This window comes from Sorex araneus, chromosome 9, assembly GCF_027595985.1.
Source record: "Sorex araneus isolate mSorAra2 chromosome 9, mSorAra2.pri, whole genome shotgun sequence".
Lineage (NCBI taxonomy): Eukaryota > Metazoa > Chordata > Mammalia > Eulipotyphla > Soricidae > Sorex > Sorex araneus.
In genome coordinates this window covers 22413402-22433008 of record NC_073310.1, presented here as the reverse complement: position 1 = coordinate 22433008, position 19607 = coordinate 22413402, and the positions used below count along the sequence as shown (strand labels likewise).

The 19607-nt window shown below is 41.2% G+C and overlaps 2 gene segments (V, D, J or C); both read right to left on the bottom strand.

Moving 5' to 3' along the window:
- Positions 1-423: 423 nt before the first annotated feature.
- On the bottom strand, positions 424-1041 carry LOC101553226 (immunoglobulin lambda variable 2-18-like). The segment is given in 2 exon segments: positions 424-848; positions 969-1041. Coding segments are annotated over 2 exon segments (471 nt in total).
- A 17707-nt stretch (positions 1042-18748) lies between these two features.
- Positions 18749-19228, bottom strand: LOC129407093 (immunoglobulin lambda variable 4-3-like). The segment is given in 2 exon segments: positions 18749-19065; positions 19183-19228. Coding segments are annotated over 2 exon segments (363 nt in total).
- Positions 19229-19607: the final 379 nt, after the last annotated feature.

Genomic DNA, 19607 nt, shown 5'->3' with positions numbered 1-19607 from the left:
TATGTTAATCATTTCATAAATGAGAAATGACTCAAATAAGTAAATATAAGCACCAATAATGTTTATATTTGTTTATGTGAGCTTAAGCTATGAGGGAATTGAGAGGTACTGGTAATAAAATAGGGATTTCTTTTGCGAACATGAGGTAATGAATAATTGTGCTAACAGATGTAAAAATGTGAATATAGGAAAAATTTGGAAGGAATATAAAAAACTTAAATATAAAAACTTAAATATGAGATATACAATAAATCTTATGAAAGATATAAACAAGAAAAATAAATATTCTCAGTAAGTATTTTGTAAGTGATTTAAATAAAATTAATCTATTTTAATACATATATGCTGAGAGAATAGAAATGAAACATATGTGTGGTAAAAAAATTATTGAAGATTTTTTTTGTTATTTTAACTTTACATTAACTAAAATTTTTTAAGTAAGGTAAAAACAGCAAAACTTGGATTCATAAGTTTAGCAATCTGAGGAGGTTGAGAACAGGTTTTTGTCTCACTTCCCTGTGTACAGCGGCTGCAGTGGAAAGTGCCACTTTTTGTATATGAGCAACAGTAATAATCAGATTCGTCCTCAGCCTTGAGCCCAGAGATGGTCAGGGTCGCTGTGTTGCCAGACTTAGAGGCAGAGAAGCGATCAGGGATGTCTGAGGGCCGAGAAGTTGTACGATAAATCAAAAGTTTAGGAGCTATTCCTGGGCGTTGTTGGTACCAGGAGACAACAAATTTGGAATAGCCAATGTCATTGCTGCTTCCAACACAGGAGATGGTGACCGTCTGTCCCAGAGACTCAGACATGGAGGAAGGCTGAGTCAGGGCATGTTGGGTCCAAGTACCTGAAAAAAAGAAGGGGGAAACGAGAACCACGATCTCAGGAGTTTGAGATATTTCACAGGTGAGGAGAGGACATAGAATCAAACTAGAATCCCCCTTACCCCCACCCCCGGAGATCTCACCTGTGGCCTGGGTGAGGAAAGTGAGGAGAAACACAGCCCAGGACATAGTGAAAATGCCTCACGAATGCTGTCCCTTAACTCCCAACACTGGAACTCACTCTCCCACCTACTCTTATCCCTTGCTCTGTCTCTGCAGAGGGGAGGGCCTCCATGCAAATATCCTTCCTCACTTAACATCTGTTCATACCCACCTGCTCATCACTTGACCCTGTGATGCTGCAACTCTAAACTGCAGCTCTCTCTTGAGAGATTAAAACGCACCTACAGGGGTTGACACAGATTATACCATGATGAGATTCCCATCCTTCCTGTTGCAGGAGACATGGCCCAGGAATCCCTGGCTCAGGAGTCTAAGACCTCCATTCTGTGTTCGGTGTGAAATGGTGACAATGACAGAGGAGGCAGGTGGACAGGATCTGACTGTTCTGTTTCCATAGCCTTCAGGAAAATCTGCGGTTTTCCCATTTTTCTTCAGACCTTTCTAGGTCTCCTCAACAGTGTGGGTTTTCTGTCTTATTTCTGTATGGTGGCCTGAACTAGGGCTTGAGCTAGCAATTATTTAATGATTATATGTAAAATATAATTTATTGAGGTATAACTCATGGGGTTTTCCATCTCAGTCACTTTAGCAAAGCTCATAGGAAAGCAACTCATGGACTTCATGCAAGTCAGGGAACCACATCAAGATATTTTCCCACACACAAGCCTTGACTGCCTTTGGGTCGGCACATGTCACAACCCAACTCCAGCAGAGGCATCTGAGTGGGAAATGGGAAATTCTGTCCTATTTCTTCTGCTGCCTCCCTCCTGTCCAAGCTTGATACAAACCCTTGGATTCACTAATCCATCTAAAGCTCATCCTCAGCTGGTGAACATCCTTCTACTTGTCTCAAATACATTTCTTTGCTGTTAGTATCTTGATGTAATGCTGGAGTGAGGAGTGAGGAAATACAGAAAAAGAAGTAAAAACAACAAAGGAGAAATTTCAGTTAAGAAATGTAGAATAACTTTGGTTTGTGCTTTCTGCCTAGCTGCAGGGAACTTGGGTGTATTGGTTTACACCCATCATAGTGCTCCCAAGGCACTCCCATTCCTCTATGTTTTTCTGTAACCTCTTTCTTTGTGCTCTGGTCCCCTAATGGGCCAGTAATAGTCACAGGGAGGGCTGGAACCCATTCAGAGAGGAGCTCCAGCAGAAACTAAGGCCAAGAATGACATTTCAAAGAAAACCACCAGCCACTCCCAACTCTAGCCCCTTGGCAAATACCTTAGGACTTTTACCTAGGTAGAAACCCCACATGGGGATAGACTGGAGAAACTCTTTAAAAGCCACCTTGAATAAAGGAAGCTCAAGCATATGCTGTCAAAGCCTATGTGTTGCTTGTGCCGATGTGGCTGAGCCTATGTGGTGCCAGAGCACATGTGTCACCCACATCTCCCCTCTTGAGATGTGTACTGGGGGTCTCTTTGCCTTGGGAGAAGCCTGCCTTCTCTCTTGCCGGTGTTCCTGACTCTCCAATTTCTCTCCCTCCTTCCCCTTCATAAACTCTCCAATAAAATCTGTTTTTAATTCACTGCTTGTCTACTCCTGAAATTCTTTTCTGCTAGACAGGACAAAGTACCCGGAAATCCTGGTTAAGACCTAGAACTGATTTTCCTTTCCGGCAAAGAGCAATTCCCAGCTCTTGCCTGAGTCCATGGCTCCCAAGGAAATCGGGTGGCAGAGATCAACTCCCCTGTGTAAAGACCAAGTGGCTGTCAGGTGTGGCTTGATAGTCATCTGTTGGGGCTGCAGGCTCTGGCCCTTGCCAAGAAGGGACTCAGCGAGGACTTTAACAGCCTTAGCCTTACCAGGTGGTCCCATGTTGGCAGAGGTGGATTGGGAGAAAGTGACCATCTCTGTCCTCTCTGCCCCATTTAGCCACCCCTCCAGGCCCACCAATTCATTTTTTTCACTGAATTGACACTGAGTTTATAGTACTTTTAGAAATTTTACCCTCTAAACGTTCATTTTATTTTATTTTTTTGTTTATTTTTCCTTTTATTTATTTTGTTTTTTTAAAGTGAAACTTGAGTATTTTATTTTACTTAAATTATTTATTTTTAATTAGTGAATCACCGTGAGGGTACAGTTACAGATTTATACACTTTTGTGCTTATGCTTCCCTCATACAAAGTTCGGGAACCCATGCCTTCACCAGTGCCCATTCTCTACCACCAGTAAAACCAGCATCCCTCCCACCCTCCCCAATCCCATCTCCCCCAAACCCCACCCTGCCACTCTGGCAGGGCATTCCCTTCTGTTCTCTCTCTCTATTTGGCTGCTACAGCCTGCAATAAAGGTGTTGAGTGGCCACTGTGCTCAGTCTCTAGCCCTCATTCAGCCCGCAACTCCTTTCCCCTGCATGGCCTTTGACTACATTATAGTTGGTGATCCCTTCTCTGAGTTGTCCTTTCCCCAGAATGTGAGGCCAGCCTCCAAGCCATGGAGTCAACCTCTTGGTACTTATTTCTACAATTCTTGGGTGTTAGTCTCCCACTCTGTTATTCTATATACCATAGATGAGTGCAATCTTTCTATGTCTGTCTCTCTCTTTCTGTTGGGGACTGCTCAGGACCCTGAACAAAAGAGGACCCCGAAACCTTTACCCTGGACAAACCGGAAAATTCCATTACCAGCTTTGCTTGACCTGAGGCACAGGTGCCCTTGTGACAAAGGAAATAGCCAAACTCAAGAGGTAAAAGTAGCCCAGGGCAGTTAACTAAGAGACGCCATTAAGCCCCCCATTAAGTAGAATACCTTCCTCTACCTTGTGCATTCCTCCTGCCAGATGCTCCTGCCATATAGACCCTTGCCTTCCCCTCCCCACTATTTCTCAATCTACTCTTGAAGAATGTTGTAAGCCCACCTAATACACCCCGAACTTTTCCTTATTTGGTCTGAGAAGACACTTCCCTGACGATTGACAACTTATGTACCAACCCCCTGCTAAGAAAAGCATAAAGCCAGCGTGGCAGTTAATAAAGTTGCCCTTGATCGGCATGTGTCGTCTTGGGCCCCCTATTTATTATCCTCACTAGTTTTATTTCAGGTCAGAACCGCTCACAGAACCCATCCAATTAGGAGCGCTTTCCACTGTTGTCTCTCCGCGGGCCGGAGAGATCTCCAGGGGAACGCACATCTTTCTGACTCATTTCACTCAGCATGAAACTTTTCATGCCGATCCACTTAAATACAAAATTCATGACCTCCTTTTTTCTAACAGCTGCATAGTATTCCATTGTATATATGTCCCAAAGTTTCCTCAACCAGTCATCCGTTCTAGGGCATTCGGGTTTTTTCCAGATTCTGGCTATTGTAAACAGTGCTGCGATGAACATATATGTGCAGATGTCATTTTGATTATACTTTTTTGCCTCTCTGGGATATATTCCCAGCAGTGGTATTGCTGGGTCAAATGGGAGCTCAATATCTAATTTTTTGAGAATCGTCCATATTGTTTTCCAAAAGGGCTGAACCAGTCGGCATTCCCACCAGCAGTGTAGAAGGGTCCCTTTCTCCCCACATCCTCTCCAACAGCGGTTGCTTATGTTCTTTTGGATGTGTGCCAGTCTCTGTGGTGTGAGGTGGTATCTCATGGATGTTTTGATCTGCATCTCCCTGATGATTAGTGATGTAGAGCACTTTTTCATGTGCCTTTTGGCCATTTGTATCTCTTCCTTGGGAAAGTTTCTGTTCATTTCTTCGCCCCATTTTTTGATGGGGTTGGATGTTTTCTTCTTGTAGAGTTCAACCAGTGCTTTATATACCATTGATATCAACCCCTTATCTGATGGGTATTGTGTAAATATCCTTTCCCATTCTGTGGATAGTCTTTGTATTCTGGTCACTGTATCTTTTGCGGTGCAGAAGCTTTTTAGTTTAATGTAGTCCCATTTGTTGATCTCTGTTTTTACTAGATTGCTTAGTTCCGTGTCACCTTTGAAGATACCTTTATCTTCAATATCGTGGAGGGTTTTGCCGACCTTGTCTTCAATGTACCTTATGGTTTGTGGTCTAATGTTGAGGTCTTTAATCCATTTTGATCTGACTTTTGTGCATGGTGTCAGGTCAAGGTCAAAACCCATTTTTTGCATGTGGTTGTCCAGTTGTGCCAGCACCATTTGTTAAAGAGGCTTTCCTTGCTCCACTTCACATCTCTTGCTCCCTTATCAAAGATTAGATGATCATACATTTGGGGTTGTGTGTAAGGATATTCCACCCTGTTCCATTGGTCTTGGGCTCTGCCTTTGTTCCAGTACCATGCTGTTTTAATTGTTACTGCTTTGTAGTAAAGTTTGAGGTTGGGGAGGGTGATGCCTCCCATTGTCTTTTTCCCAAGAATTATTTTAGCTATCCTTGGACGTTTGTTGTTCCATATGAATTTTAGGATTGCTTGATCCATTTCTTTGAAGAATGTCATGGGTATCCTTATAGGGATCACATTGAATCTGTATAATGCTTTGGGGAGTATTGCCATTTTGACAACATTGATTCTCCCTATCCACAAGCAGGGTATATGTTTCCATTTCCTCATGTCCTCTTTGATTTCATGGAGTAGCGTTTTCTAGTTTTCTTTGTAGAGGTCTTTTACTTCCTTGGTTAAGCTGATTCCGAGGTACTTGATTATCTGGGGCACGATTGTGAATGGGATTGCTTTTTTCATGTCCCTTTCCTCTGCCTCATTGTTTGCATATAGGAAGGCCATGGATTGTTGGGTATTGATTTTGTAGCCTGCAACTTTACTGTAGAAGTCTATTGTTTCTAAGAGTTTCTTAGTAGAGGCTTTAGGCTTCTCTAGATATAATATCATATCATCTGCAAATAGTGAGAGTTTGATTTCTTCCTTTCCTATCTGGATGCCCTTAATCTCTTTTTCTTGTCTAATAGCTATCGCAAGTACTTCCAGTACTATATTGAAGAGGAGTGGTGAGAGTGGGCATCCTTGTCTTGTGCCTGATCTCAGAGGAAAGGCCCTTAGTTTTTCCCCGTCGAGGATAATGCTTGCCGTAGGCTTGTGTTAGATGGCTTCGACTATCTTGAGGAAAGTTCCTCCAAACCCCATTTTGGCGAGGGTTTTCATCATGAAAGGATGTTGGATCTTGTCAAATGCTTTCTCTGCATCTATTGATATGATCATATGGTTTTTATCTTTACTTTTGTTGATATGCTGAATTATATTGATTGATTTCCCAATGTTAAACCATCCTTGCATCTCCGGGATGAATCCCACTTGGTCGTGATGTATGATCTTTTTGATGAGTTGTTGGACCCTATTTGCTAGTATTTTGTTGAGGATCTTCGCATCGGTGTTCATCAGGGATATTGGTCTGTAATTTTCTTTCTTAGTGGTGTCTTTGTTTGCTTTTGGTATTAGGGAGATGTGTGCTTCATAGAAACTGTTTGGGAGAGTTCCTGTTTTTTCAATTTCCTGGAAAAGTTTGAGGAAAACTGGCAACAGGTCTTCTTTCAATGTTTGAAAGAATTCGCCAGTGAAACCATCTGGGCCTGGGCTTTTGTTTTTGGGGAGGTTTTTGATTACAGTTTCAATTTCCTTAACATTGATGGGTCTATTCAGGTATTCCAGGTCTTCTTTCTTCAGTCTTGGGAGATTGTAGGAATCAAGGAATCCATCCATTTCTTTTAGGTTCTCCTTTTTTTGTGGCGTATAGACCTTCAAAGTAGTCTCTAATGATCTTTTGAATCTCACTGGTTTCTGTTATGATGTCCCCCTTTTCATTTCTGATTCGATTTATTAGAGTTTTCTCTCTTTCTTTCTTTGTGAGTCTTGCTAGCGGTTTATCAATCTTATTTATTTTCTCTAAGAAGCAGCTCTTTGTTTCATTGATCTTTCGGATTGTTTTTTTGGTTTCGATGTCATTAATTTCTGCTCTAATTTTTATTATTTCTTTCCTTCGGTCTGGTTTGGGTTCCTTTTTCTGGTCCTTTTCTAAGGTCTTGAGTCTGCCCTTTCTTCCTTCCTGAGGAATGCTTGGAGAGCTATAAATTTTCCCCTTAACACGGCTTTAGCTGCGTCCCATAGGTTTTGGTAGCTCATGTCTTCATTCTCATTTGTTTCTAAGCATCTTTTGATTTCTTCCTTGATATCCTTCCTGACCCACTCATTGTTCAACATTGAATTGTTTAATTTCCAGGTGTTTGATTTGATTTTCCATATTTGTGATTGGTTAGCTTCTATCTTCAGCGCATCGTGGTCTGAAAAGATGGTTGATACAATTTCTATTTTTCCGATTTTATTGAGGTATGTTCTGGGGCCCAGTACACGGTCTATTTTAGAAAAAGTTCCATGTGCACTGGAAAAGAATGTGTATTCTTTCTTTTTGGGGTGTAAAGCCCTATATAGGTATATTAGGCCTCTCTCTTCAATCTCTTCTTTCAGAGTCAGTGTTTCCTTATTGAGTTTTGTTCTTGTCAATCTATCTAGAGGCGATAAGGCTGTATTGAAGTCTCCAACTACTATTGTGCTGTTAGTGATGTTCTCTTTGAAGTCTGTTAGGAGTTGTTTTAAATATTTAGCCGGTCGTTCATTAGGAACATATACGTTTAAGAGTATGATTTCTTCCTGTTGTACATATCCCTTGATAAACAGAAAATGACCTTCGCTGTCCCTTTTGATCTTTTTCATCCTGAAATCTATGTTGTCGGATACCAGGATGGCCACTCCAGCTTTTTTAAGGGGGTTGTTTGCTTGCAGGATTGTTTTCCATCCTTTGACTTTGAGTCTATGTTTACTCTGTTTGTTCAGGTGTGTTTCTTGCAGGCAACAGAATGTTGGGTTTAATTTCCGGATCCATTTTGCCACTCTGTGTCTCTTGATAGGTGCATTTAGGCCATTGACATTGAGAGAGATTATTGTGATTGGGTTTTGTGTCATCTTTCTGTGGGATTTGTTGTTCTTATGGGACTCCTCCTTGTCTTACAGTAGCCCCTTTAGACCTTCTTTCAAGATTCGTTTTGAGTCTATGAAGTTCCTGAGCTGTTGTTTATCCGAGAAATAGTGTATGGTTCCTTCGAGTTTGAGTGAGAGTTTAGCCGGATAAAGTATTCTTGGTGAGCCATTCATTTCGTTGAGTTTTTTCACTATGTCCCACCATTGTCTTCGGGCTCGGAGGGTTTCCTCTGACAGGTCGGCTGTAAATCTGAGGGGTGCTCCTTTGTATGTGATTTCCTTCGTTGACCTTGCTGCTTGCAGAATTGTGTCTCTATCCATGGCATCCGTCATTCTGACTATGATATGCCTTGGAGTGTTTTTATTTGGGTCTCTTTTTGCTGGTACTCTTCAGACTCCTTGTATCTGGATGCCTGCCTTCTCCAGTTCTGGGAATTTTTTAGCAATGATATCTTTGACTGTGTTTTTTTCATTGGGGTTACTTCCCTGTGGTTCTGGTACTCCAGTGATTCTTATGTTGTTCCTCTTGAAGTCATCCCCCAGGGCTCTGATTCGCTCTATAGCCATTTTGAGGTCTTTGGCCATGATTTGTTGTTGTCTATAAGCTTTCTGCAGCTCACCTTCCAGGTCGCTGATTCTGTCTTTGGCTGTAGTCATTCTACTGTTGAGGGCATCTAGTGAGATTTTTAATTCTTTTACCGATTCCTTTATTTGTGTGACTTCCGTTCGTAGGTTTGAATTTTCTGCTCTCATTTCTTCCTGGATTTTCTTGGTAGACCGTTCCAGTGCTTCATTCATCTCCTCCCTTAATTTATTGGATGTCTGTTCCATATTTGCTTGGAGTAGGTCGACTCTCCTCCAGATTTCCTCTTTGAATTGTTTATCTGAGAGGTCGTAGATGTGAGTAGCCCCTGTTGATGTTTCTGGTATCTTTTCTTCTCCCTCTCTTCGTGGAGGGGATTTTCGCTGCTTCTTCATATTGTTACGGAAGTATAGAGTTGGAACTTTGTAGTTATTTATTCCTGTTCCTTCTTGTGGAAAGAAGGGGCTCTGATTGTGCTAAACTTCCCTTATTCACTGACAGCTTTTATAGTGTCAAACTAAGCTAATGGCTATTTTGCGTAAGTGTTTGAGATGGCAAAAGTGAATTTTCAAAGAAATACACAGTACCAATTGAGCTGAGGTAACAAAGAATAATAGCGTTGGCCGATCCGACAGTAGGCCACGGCAACTTTGAGACCACGCCCACTAAGACACAGGCCACGGCCCCAGTGTCTTCCTGTTGGGGGGGGGATGGGAGGGCGTGGCCGAGGGATGGTCTTGGTACCTGATGGACAGGCGCAGTTACAGAGCCTGTTCGGGAGACGGGGTGCGCGGGGAGCGGCTTCAGGAACTTGGGGGACGCAGACGGTGGCGGGTAGCGGGGGACCTAAACATTCATTTAATATTGTAAGAAATTAAAACAATATTGAGGCCACAGATCAGGCTCAGGGAAAGACAGGAAGTAAGGTAAAACCTGGGTAGTGTCTGCTTCTTGAAGGCTATTACTCTGCCAGGGTTGAAATGGTTGTTAGGCCATGCTTAGGTCCCATTGATCTGCAAGTCCTGAAAATAAATTCATGACACCCTGAGTCACAGAATCAAGGAATGAATGTAATGTAATTCTTTCAGATTCAGAAACAGTCATGGATGCGTCTTAACTTAAGCTGAGTTAACCAATGTAAATTGAAGAGTTGAACAGGGGAGGAGGAGGAGATTTAGAAAACTCACCTGAGCTCCTTCATGGTCAGTGGTATCTCCCTGCAAATCCAACCCGGAGAGTAGTCAGACGATCTGAGTTCCAATACATCTGTATGACTTACCCAACTCCCTGTCCCTCTCTGTTCAGGGAACTGTGGATCAGCCCAAGGAAACATCTTGGCTTTTTGCAGAGGTAAGTTACTTTGATTTCCTCCAGGATCCAGGCTTTTGGTTTGGTGTCAAGAGAGGATTATCAATGGAAAAGTTATTATGTACTAGGTCCTAAGAGAACTCTTTTGAGGTAATAAATGAGTAATTAATGGGAGCCATATGCAGAAGGGTTAAATCTGGAAAGCACGGTTTTGTGGTGTTCAAGCTGTTCATATGAGAAATACGCCCTTTCACATCGTTCTATGTATCATTAACATCTCCTTATGCAGCTATAGAGCTAAGTTAACATGTACTTGGGACATCAAGAAGTGATAAGTGGAGTTAAGGACTAGACTTCTGTGCTCTGCACAGGCTCCAATTAACTAGGGGCAACTGGTTTTCATAGCCCTCTGTCAGGAAGTTGGTAGTTCAAGGCTCTTGATTTGGGGTCAAAAGGTCATTCTTCAACTCAATTAAGAGCCCTTTCTCCAAAAACATCAGAACTAAAGTGGCCAACAGAACTGAGCTGAGAATGGAGAATGGGAGTGGAGATGTAGATTGAGGGGGAACAACACTTTGGTGGAGGAGATGGTGTTGGAATATTGTATTTATGGAACGCTATCATTAACAGTACTGTAAACCACAGTGCCAAAAGTCCCTGCTCTTTTTAAAGAGTTCCTTTGTCTCTTACAAGAGTTTTTAGTAAAGTTTCCCACTCTTTTATTTCCACTGTTATATAAGCATTGCATCATCAGCATTGAAGCAGAAGAAATATTATATAAAAAGTAGATTTTTGTAGTTTCCTGAGCTATAAACATTTTGTTTTTTCAGAAAGATTTTTCTAGGTGGCATACCATTACATCCATAGGTGTAAATTTCTGGTATCAAATCCAAATCCAAATGTAGCTGAACAGTTTGGGCCATGTAGCAGCAAAGGATAGGATTAATGTTTTGCTAACTTGCTTGATTGCTTTCTGTAACTTGCTAACTTGCTTGATCAATCTCTGTAAAACAATACCTTGCAGTATGATCTAAGCTACACAAAACAAGGACCTGTTTCAGGAAATGAAACTGCCCAGACGCCTGGTAATGTCCAGGAAAGGCACGGACATATGGCGAAATTTACTCTAGCAAAGCAGAATGTCACTGATGACCCCCCTTGATCCCGAAAAATGAGGATGTTGATCTAAGTGACCTGGGAAAAATGAAGATGTTGATCAAAGTAACCTTGGAAAAATGAGAAAAATGAGAATAATGATGAAAGTAATCTTATTTACTAAGGTGTATAAAAAAGAGCCTGAACTCTGTATATGGGGCTCTCTTTCTCTCTCTCTAACCCTCCTCTGCATAGGAGTGAGAGCTGAGTGAGAGCCCCAGCATGCTGGTCTGAATAAATCTCCTTGCTGTTGCAGAAAGAGTTGTCTTGGCCTGTTCCTCCGTGCCTCCTGTGGGCAGAGATCTCCTCCACCCTAACAGTAGCGATTAACTTTATCTAGATTTATCCAGACATCCATGATGAAACTTAGTTAAATTAAAGAGAGATATTTCTCTTGTTAGATAATGATTTAATTTATTGTGTGTTCACAAAATGTGTGGGCACTCACCACATGTGTTTGGTGAACATGAGCCCCTTCCCACCCCTGCCTGCTGCCCTGGTCAACAGATGCATGAAGGAGAGATCAGGGCTGCCAGTATGCTTGGCGATCAGTCTCCATTGGTTCCAATCTCCGTCTGACCATTTATTCTATTCTCCCTGTGCTCCTATTTCAGTCTCACTGAGCGCCTATTCCTATCTTACACTGCTCCTCATTCCCCTGTCCTACTTTCCTCCCTGGTATCTTCACTCTAGTCTATTCTTTTCTATTCTTCTCTCTCATTCTACTTTTACATTCCTGGCTCTCTCCCACCCCATCACACCACCTTAGTTAAGAGCCCAATCTCCAGGGTTGGGGTTGCAACTCCACATAGGTCAGAGGGCACAATTAACATATGTAAAGCCCTTCCTTCAGGGAAGATTCTTCTAAGACAATGATCTCATTCTGCTAGGAGATCTGTCCAAGGTCAAAAGAGCATCTAGGTGTGTATTTCTCCTTTTCTTAAGTAATATCCATTTAAAAAGTCATCTTAATTAGAATTCTTAATAATCTTTCTAGTCATTTTGTATGGACACAGTAAGAGATATATAGGGCAATTAGTACACAGAGAGAGGTTAAACTTAAACACAGAGGAATTGGAATGCATCAGGAGCCCTGTGTCTAACTCAGTAATCTTAAAATCCCTGCACCAAGAGAGAGAGGAAAAAGGGAAAAGGATGAACCAATGTTAATGTACAATTGAAGACCAATAAAGACAAGTAAAATAAAAACACTGGACTTAATCGGATAATTTCAAAGACATCGTTGTTTCAAAATAAGTGCTTGCATTTAAAATTTGACGGTTTACCCAAAACACCCTATTTTGGAATATATGATATACGGTCACTAGTATGAATTATAGTGTCCAGTGGCAACACATTGCAAGAGGAAAACAGTCAGACTCAAAGATTCCTTCAAAGTTTTGAGCCATGATGATTTTCTGATAGCTTTTTAAAATTCCTAATCCAAGCTTTTTAAAATCCTAATTCCAAATTTCTCTGAAAATGTGCAATTATTAAAGGATTTTTAAAAATTAAATTAGAAAACTGAATGGCCAAATTCAGTTCAACACGAAGACACACAGACAAACACAAAATTAGTGCTGAATTCTTCAAATGAGAGTTGGCCCTTCTTAAAACCAATGCAGAAACTGATACCAGCATGAAAAAAAATCAACCATTTCCTCATCTTCTAGGAAAATAATCACCAGGCATTACTTGTCTCAATACCTTTAGTAGTCTAAAGATCTAGTACCTGTGAACATTTAATGACATTTCCAGAAAGATATACTGGACAAAGGAATAGATGTGGGACATAATTGTCCTCCCTACACCTTTAGGACTGGACAGGCCATTCAGGACTGAATACACAAACATCCACCAAATCAAGCTCTCATGGCCCCCTGCTGGCATCAAATGGTCACAACAAATTATCTCAAAAAGTTGGGAACTGCTTTGTTCTTTCTCCTGCCCTCTAACTCAGTACCAAGTGCCTAGATTCTTATTAAATTCATCCAAAGTCATTTGTTTCCCCCAGATTCTATCAGAATTATCATCTGCACCTCAGGAGGCACAAAGCATCACTTGAGTCAGTTTGATTTTCCATTGATTGTCTCCTCACAGGTTAAGTTTTCCCAGGAAACCCTCATCTCGCACTGAGGAAATGTAAGATGTTGCAATATTTGTAGGAATATTGAACCCAATAATAGGATGAGATGAAGATCCTTTGACTTCCAAAAATACAAAAAGAAAATAGACCCATGAAAGATATGGAAAATAGCCTGAAGAACGCAATATATTCTCACATACAGAGGGAATTTCTATGTTAAGGTCTTCAAGGGAAGGGGACGGGGCTCTGGGTTAGAAATAGGGGATGATTTCTAGGGACCTCTTCTGAGACCATGTCTTAGGTGACAAGGGACACCTGGTTTTCATCACTGTGCCTCCTACTTAGCACATTAAAGCAATTTCTCCTTAAAGCTATCAGGGTGAAAATTTTCATGATCCCCAGAAATACTATGGACCAGGAGTGGACTTTTTTAGAAAAAGAAGAGTTTGGGAGACAGACTAGTCATGATCCTTGTCAGTATGAAATGAAGATTCAAATGAAGTGTATGCCAACCATTGACTAATAAACTATTGGACCATTGAGAAGAACTTCAGTCATAAGAAGCAATATTATATATTCATAGCTAGGATAGACATATTGCTGTAGCTTCCAGGATGAATGGAACTGAAAATATTGTGATAACAAAGAAAAACGAGATGCATAGAAAGATAAGGTTTATGGCGCCATTCATGTGAAATGACAAGAACAGACAATTCCATGGACACAGAATATAATTTTTTTTTTGTGGTAAGACACTGACGAGTAGAAAATAGAAAGGGACTGTTGAAATAAAAGGGTGTTCCCTTGGGGGGTATATATGTGATGGATTAATTGTGTTATTGGATGCACAAATGTGGTTTAAAAAATTAAAACTATGGAATATGATTTTTATTAAAAATGCTCTCAAACATAAGTGTAAATATGTCTTTTTAAGAATGTATGTATTCATATAAATTTTTACACTCAAATTTATGAATGTAAAAATGATTTCAAATAGTACATAAAATTAACGTTGTGTATACCTACATAGTTCTAATTTTTTTCTGAAATCCAGAGAAAACTAGAAACAAACATGATAAACAGCTAATGTGAGAAATTAAAGTTGGTGAATGGGAAAGGGTGTGTGAGGTACTGTTTCCTTTAAAATGTATTAGAGTGTAACAATTTGAATTTAAAATAACTTTTAAAAGACAATAAAAATCTGAGTTCATAAAGGGGAGGAGCGTGAGGAAACAGTGGTTTTTGTCTCACTTCTGTATGAGCATGAACCACTGTGGATATCCATTACACTTCCCACAACTCGACCAGAGCCACAGTGATAATCAGCCTCGTCCTCAGGCTTGAGCCCAGAGATGGTCAGGGTCGCTGTGTTGCCAGACTTGGAGCCAGAGAAGCGCTCAGGGATCCCTGATGGCCGATGTTCTACAGCATAAATTAGCATTTTGGGGACTCTGCCCTCATGCTGCTGGTACCAGGAGACAGCATCATATCTCCCAATGTCATTGCTGGTCCCAGTACAGGAGATGGTGACTTGTCTGCCCTGGAGTTCCAGACACTGAGGGAGGCTGAGTCAGAGCAGACTGGGCCAGAGTTCCTAGAGAAAAATAAAGCCACTCTGGTGAGCTGAAGCTGGGCCCAGGTGAACCTGAGGAAAGGAGAAAAGGTGAGCCCAGATGTTCCCAAGGTCCCTTCCCTGAGCCTCACCTGGGCCCTGACTGAGGAGGCTGAGCAGGAGAAGAGCCCAGGTCATGATGGAGATGCCCAGAGTGCTGCCTGCTGACACCCCAACCCTGGGCCTGGCTCTCTGCCAGCTCTTATCCCTGCCCTGCCCCAGGGAAGGGAGGGGCCTGCATGCAAAGCTGCTTCCTGCACCTGCCTCTGCTCACCCCTCTCTGGCCTGGCCTTGGACTCCAGATGTCTCAGGATTTCTTGACAGCAGAGATATCAAACAAATTTTTCTGACATTACTTTTCTCAAAATGAATATTTATCTATACCTGATTTACAGAGAACAATAAATATGCAGAAATCCTTCGTGTTTATGACCTTTTGTGTCTCTGGGACTTTGCTGGACCATGACAATCTCTCTTTGAACACACTAGCCCGGGGCACCCACAGAGCTACTCTCTAGTGGGAGTTCACATTCCATGTTATTCTCTAACATTAGGAAATTTCGCTATCTCTTCAAAAACATGCTTATGGTGATCTCTTTTGGAACTCTAAAGTACACATTTTTCACTGACCCCTGCCACACTTGTTTGTGCTAAAATATCTGCTGTATGGAATTCTTCAGGCAGCTTGATCAGGGGAACACCCACCTGCCCACCACGGGATGCTCCAAATCGAGGGAGTCCGAACAATAAACATCAGTAAGCAACAATACAAGGAGTGATACTCCCAGTTCTGTCTCCCAATGTTGCCTTTGCATTCTCGAACTTGTCAATTTAAATTTCCTCTCTCTAACTCTCATTCAACAAGGGTCAATAGAGTAAATTATGTACTCTATTATAGCATTAAAAAGATAGTAGTGAGATAAAAAGAGAGAGAAATACAATCTCAGTGAGGTATTCCATATAAATTTGCATAATCCAATATTTTATTATCTTTTAACTTTATGGTTGTTATAATAGTATATAAAATTTATAATACACATAATACTAATTGTTATATGATGAGTATACTTTATAATATTCAATGCTATTTGTAATATATAAAAACTATCTATTATAATACTAAATTTTATAATACTAATGTGGTTTATATATAATATATGTAATACTATATATTATTGTAGCATATATTATAATACTAATATTTTTTCAACATTCTTGAACTTCCTTTAAGTCAGTGAACCAATGAATTCATATATATGTGATACATACATTTCTCTACATAAATGATACCTGAATATAATTCCAGCTCTCCAGCCTGTATTATGGAGACCAACCTAAAATTACATCTCATCGTTATTCCTTCAAGGAGCTTAGAAAGCATCTCAGCAGTAGCACACCAGCTTGGATGGTAGTGTAAAGTAAAAATCAACCAATCTCCTGACACTACTAACAATCTCAACTAACAAAAATTGCACAGAAGGCCTAACTGTGACAACAACTTAGTAAACCGTCAGACAAGGACATAATGTACCAATGGTGATATACATTTTTCACAAATTTTCTTATACAGAAATATTTTTTGATCTTTCCATTCTTTGTTTCATAGTAAAAAGCAACATAAAATAAATTATTGTGTAGCTGCTAATGGGGCAGTGTTGAAGGCCGGTTGGGAAAAGAGAATCAATTGTAGAGGGAAGGTGACAATGGTGGTAGGACTGGTGTTGGAATATCGGCTGCCTGTAACAAATCATCATGACCAATTTTGTTAACCACAATAATTAAATAAAGTGGGTGGCAGAGGAATAGGGAATGGACAGAGGAATCGAACCCGTGTTGGCCACATGCCAAGCAAACACCCTACCCTCTGTTCGTTCTCTTCAGATCACATAAATCATTTTCCCTTTACTAAATTCTGCTGTACTCTTCTTAAATTTTTATGTCATTTTAGGAATATAAAAATTAAAATGGAAATAAATTACTTGATTCACCAGTTAGGGACAGGGTAGGAATCCTGTGGAAGGAGAGGGATGTTCTATTAAAAGGAGAACAGAGTTTCCTAAGGTGATGGAACTGCTTGTCTCTTGATTGCTATGGTGTGAGTCTAATCTTGGGGTAGAATCACAAAGAAATTAACATACTCATAAAGCTCACATACACTCACATCGATACAGTAATGAGCTGGAGTACACCTCAGGAAATGTGATTATATAAAGTATATGTGAATGTATTTCCCGTCATTCTTTTTTGGGGTGGTGCACCCCCAACAATGCTCAGGAATTGCTCCTGACTCTGTTCAAGGGTAACTACTCATGAAGCTTGGGGACTAAACAAGGTGTGTGGGAGTGAATCAGGGTCAGATATGTTCAACACAAGTGCCATACCTACTGTATTATCACCCCCAAGCGGTAAATCTTTAAAAAACACTTTAACAAACAGGAAACATATCACAAGGAAGCACTTTAAAAAATGCACAAAATTTTCTCACTAAGGAAACAAAAATTTAAAATACAATAAATATTAAGATGGACACATAGTATGTCAGAATGACCTCCCATCTATTCTTCCTCCCATCTTTATTTTTTTATTTATTTATTGAGTATTGTGATTTACAATACAGCCAATGCTAGTTTCCTGCATACATTGTTCACCACCACGCCCATCAGCAGAATGCCAGCTTCTCTCCACCAATGTCCCAAAGCACCTTCCATCCAACTCCACAACCTGGACAGTAAACTAAGCTCAGTGCTTAGTCAACTCTCCAGTTCTGTTGCCTTTGACTATTTGTTGCTCCATTACTGTGCATTTTTATATCCCATGTATGAGAGTAATCATTCTGTACCTGCCCCTTTCTGACTGACTTCACTCAGCATGATACCATCTATGTAGCAGAAAATTGCATGGTTTCATCCTTTCTTACAGCTACCTAGAATCCCATTGTGTATGTGTGTAAATACAACAAATTGTTTTTCAAAGTATATTTTTATTTCAAAATAAAATGTGTGTGATCCAAATAGAGGTTTGATGTTTGTCCCGGTCGATCTCCCAAATCTCTATCCTACAATGTAAGCATGTCTAGCTTATGTTGTAGGAAATATACATTGTAGGATCTCACTGTACCCCCATTAGAAAGACGAGAAATACCTGTTATCTTGGGCAAAGGCACTGTAAGCATTTGGACGGGACTACTCTTTACTGGGTTAGAGAGTATGGATGTTGGGTAACATTCATCAGAGAAATAGAGAAAATGAGAAACTACACCAGCAACATGACACTGGCCATAACCATGCTACCAGACCCTGTGCCAGGCTGTTTCACTCAGGGAGTCCCAGAAGGTGTGGGTGAGAGCACTCCCTGCCCCAAGGGACCCAGCCCCAGAAGCTGAAAACCTCCAGCATGCAACTGTCCCCCCTACTCATGGTTGCTCTCCACATCCTTGGGCCGAACCTCCCCCCAAAATAAAACTTTTTCTGGAATGCACAGCCATGACAAACACTGCCCATACTCCAAGAGTACCACATCATATTCAATGGGATTCAAAATAGAAGGCAACCAACCTTAGAGGGAAATATTATATTATTTTGGTTCTGCTTTGGGGCAGAAATTGAGGTTCAGGATAGAAACACTTGAAATACGGTGGTGGGAGGTGTAATGGTGGTGGGATTGGTGTTTGAATATTAAATGTCATGAAATATTGTGACCGACTTTATAAGTTAAAAAATAGAAATTGGGTGGTGTAGATTAATTCCCATGCTGACTAGAAGTAGACATCAGGTGTGACTTGATGAGCACCCAGTGGGGCTGGAGGGACACAGGACTGTGTCATGCAGGGCCTTATTGCAGGCATTCAGTCGTAGCCTTCAGGTAAGTCACCCAGGGGTCCATGGCCATCAATAGGAAACAACACTGTAGCCTGAAATTGACCTACATTATGAACAATATCTGCTTCTCATGCAAGAGGCCAGATGAGAGCACTAAAAGAAGACTCACTGGTCTCAGGGACCAGGGTAGAGGGAGTAGCTCAGCTTGAATCTTAGTGATCAAGAGGGCAGACAGTGAGTTTTTGTTCTCACTTCTCCTTTGTTTTTGTCACTGTGGATAAACACTACCACTTACACCACAGTAGTACTCAGCCTCATCCACAGGTTGGACATTTGAGATGGTTAAGTAGCGGTCAGCCCCTGAGCTGGAGCCTGAGAAGCGATCAGGAACATTGTCCCCTTTGCTGAAGGTTCCATCACTTTTAACATACATCAGGAAAGTTGGGGCCTTGCCTTGAATCTGTTGATACCACTCAATACGGTAGCTGCTGTGCTCCTGGCTTAAGGTGCAGGTGAGCCTGGTTGAGGCTCCGGGTGAGGCAGAGGCAGAAGGGGTCTGAGTCACCGTGGCTGGAGCACAGAATCCTGGAATAGAAAATAAACAATAATGCTGATTTCACCGAGACAGGTCAAATACTCCCCAGGACTGTGCCTGGAGGGAAAAACAGGAGAAGGAACCCCTTAATTTTGGGATGTCCTAACCTTGGGAGAAAATGAAGGGCAGGAGGTAGTAGTGAACCCAGGCCATGGTGAGAGGTTTCCGAGAGCGCTCTCCTAAAACTGTCCAGATGCACTGGTGTCTCCTCGGCTCTCTGTATCCTCTCTTCATGCAGTCACAAAGGGTGGAGCCTTGAATGCAAATCTGTTTTCCATTCATCATTAACCTCAAGCTGACACTTCTGTGAGGTTCCAAATAAAGCGTCAGCTCTGAGCTTCCATTTGGGAGTTCATTCTACTATAAAGTATTTTTAGAAAAAGCTTCAGACACCTGTTTTTTCCCTTAAATGCAGCCCAAAGAACTTCAATGTACTCATAATCAGACAGCACTCCTATGCACCCTAGTGGTTCCAGGATGAATGCCATTCTTTTTCTATGGTGGTGGTTGAACAGGACAGCATCTCTTGAAC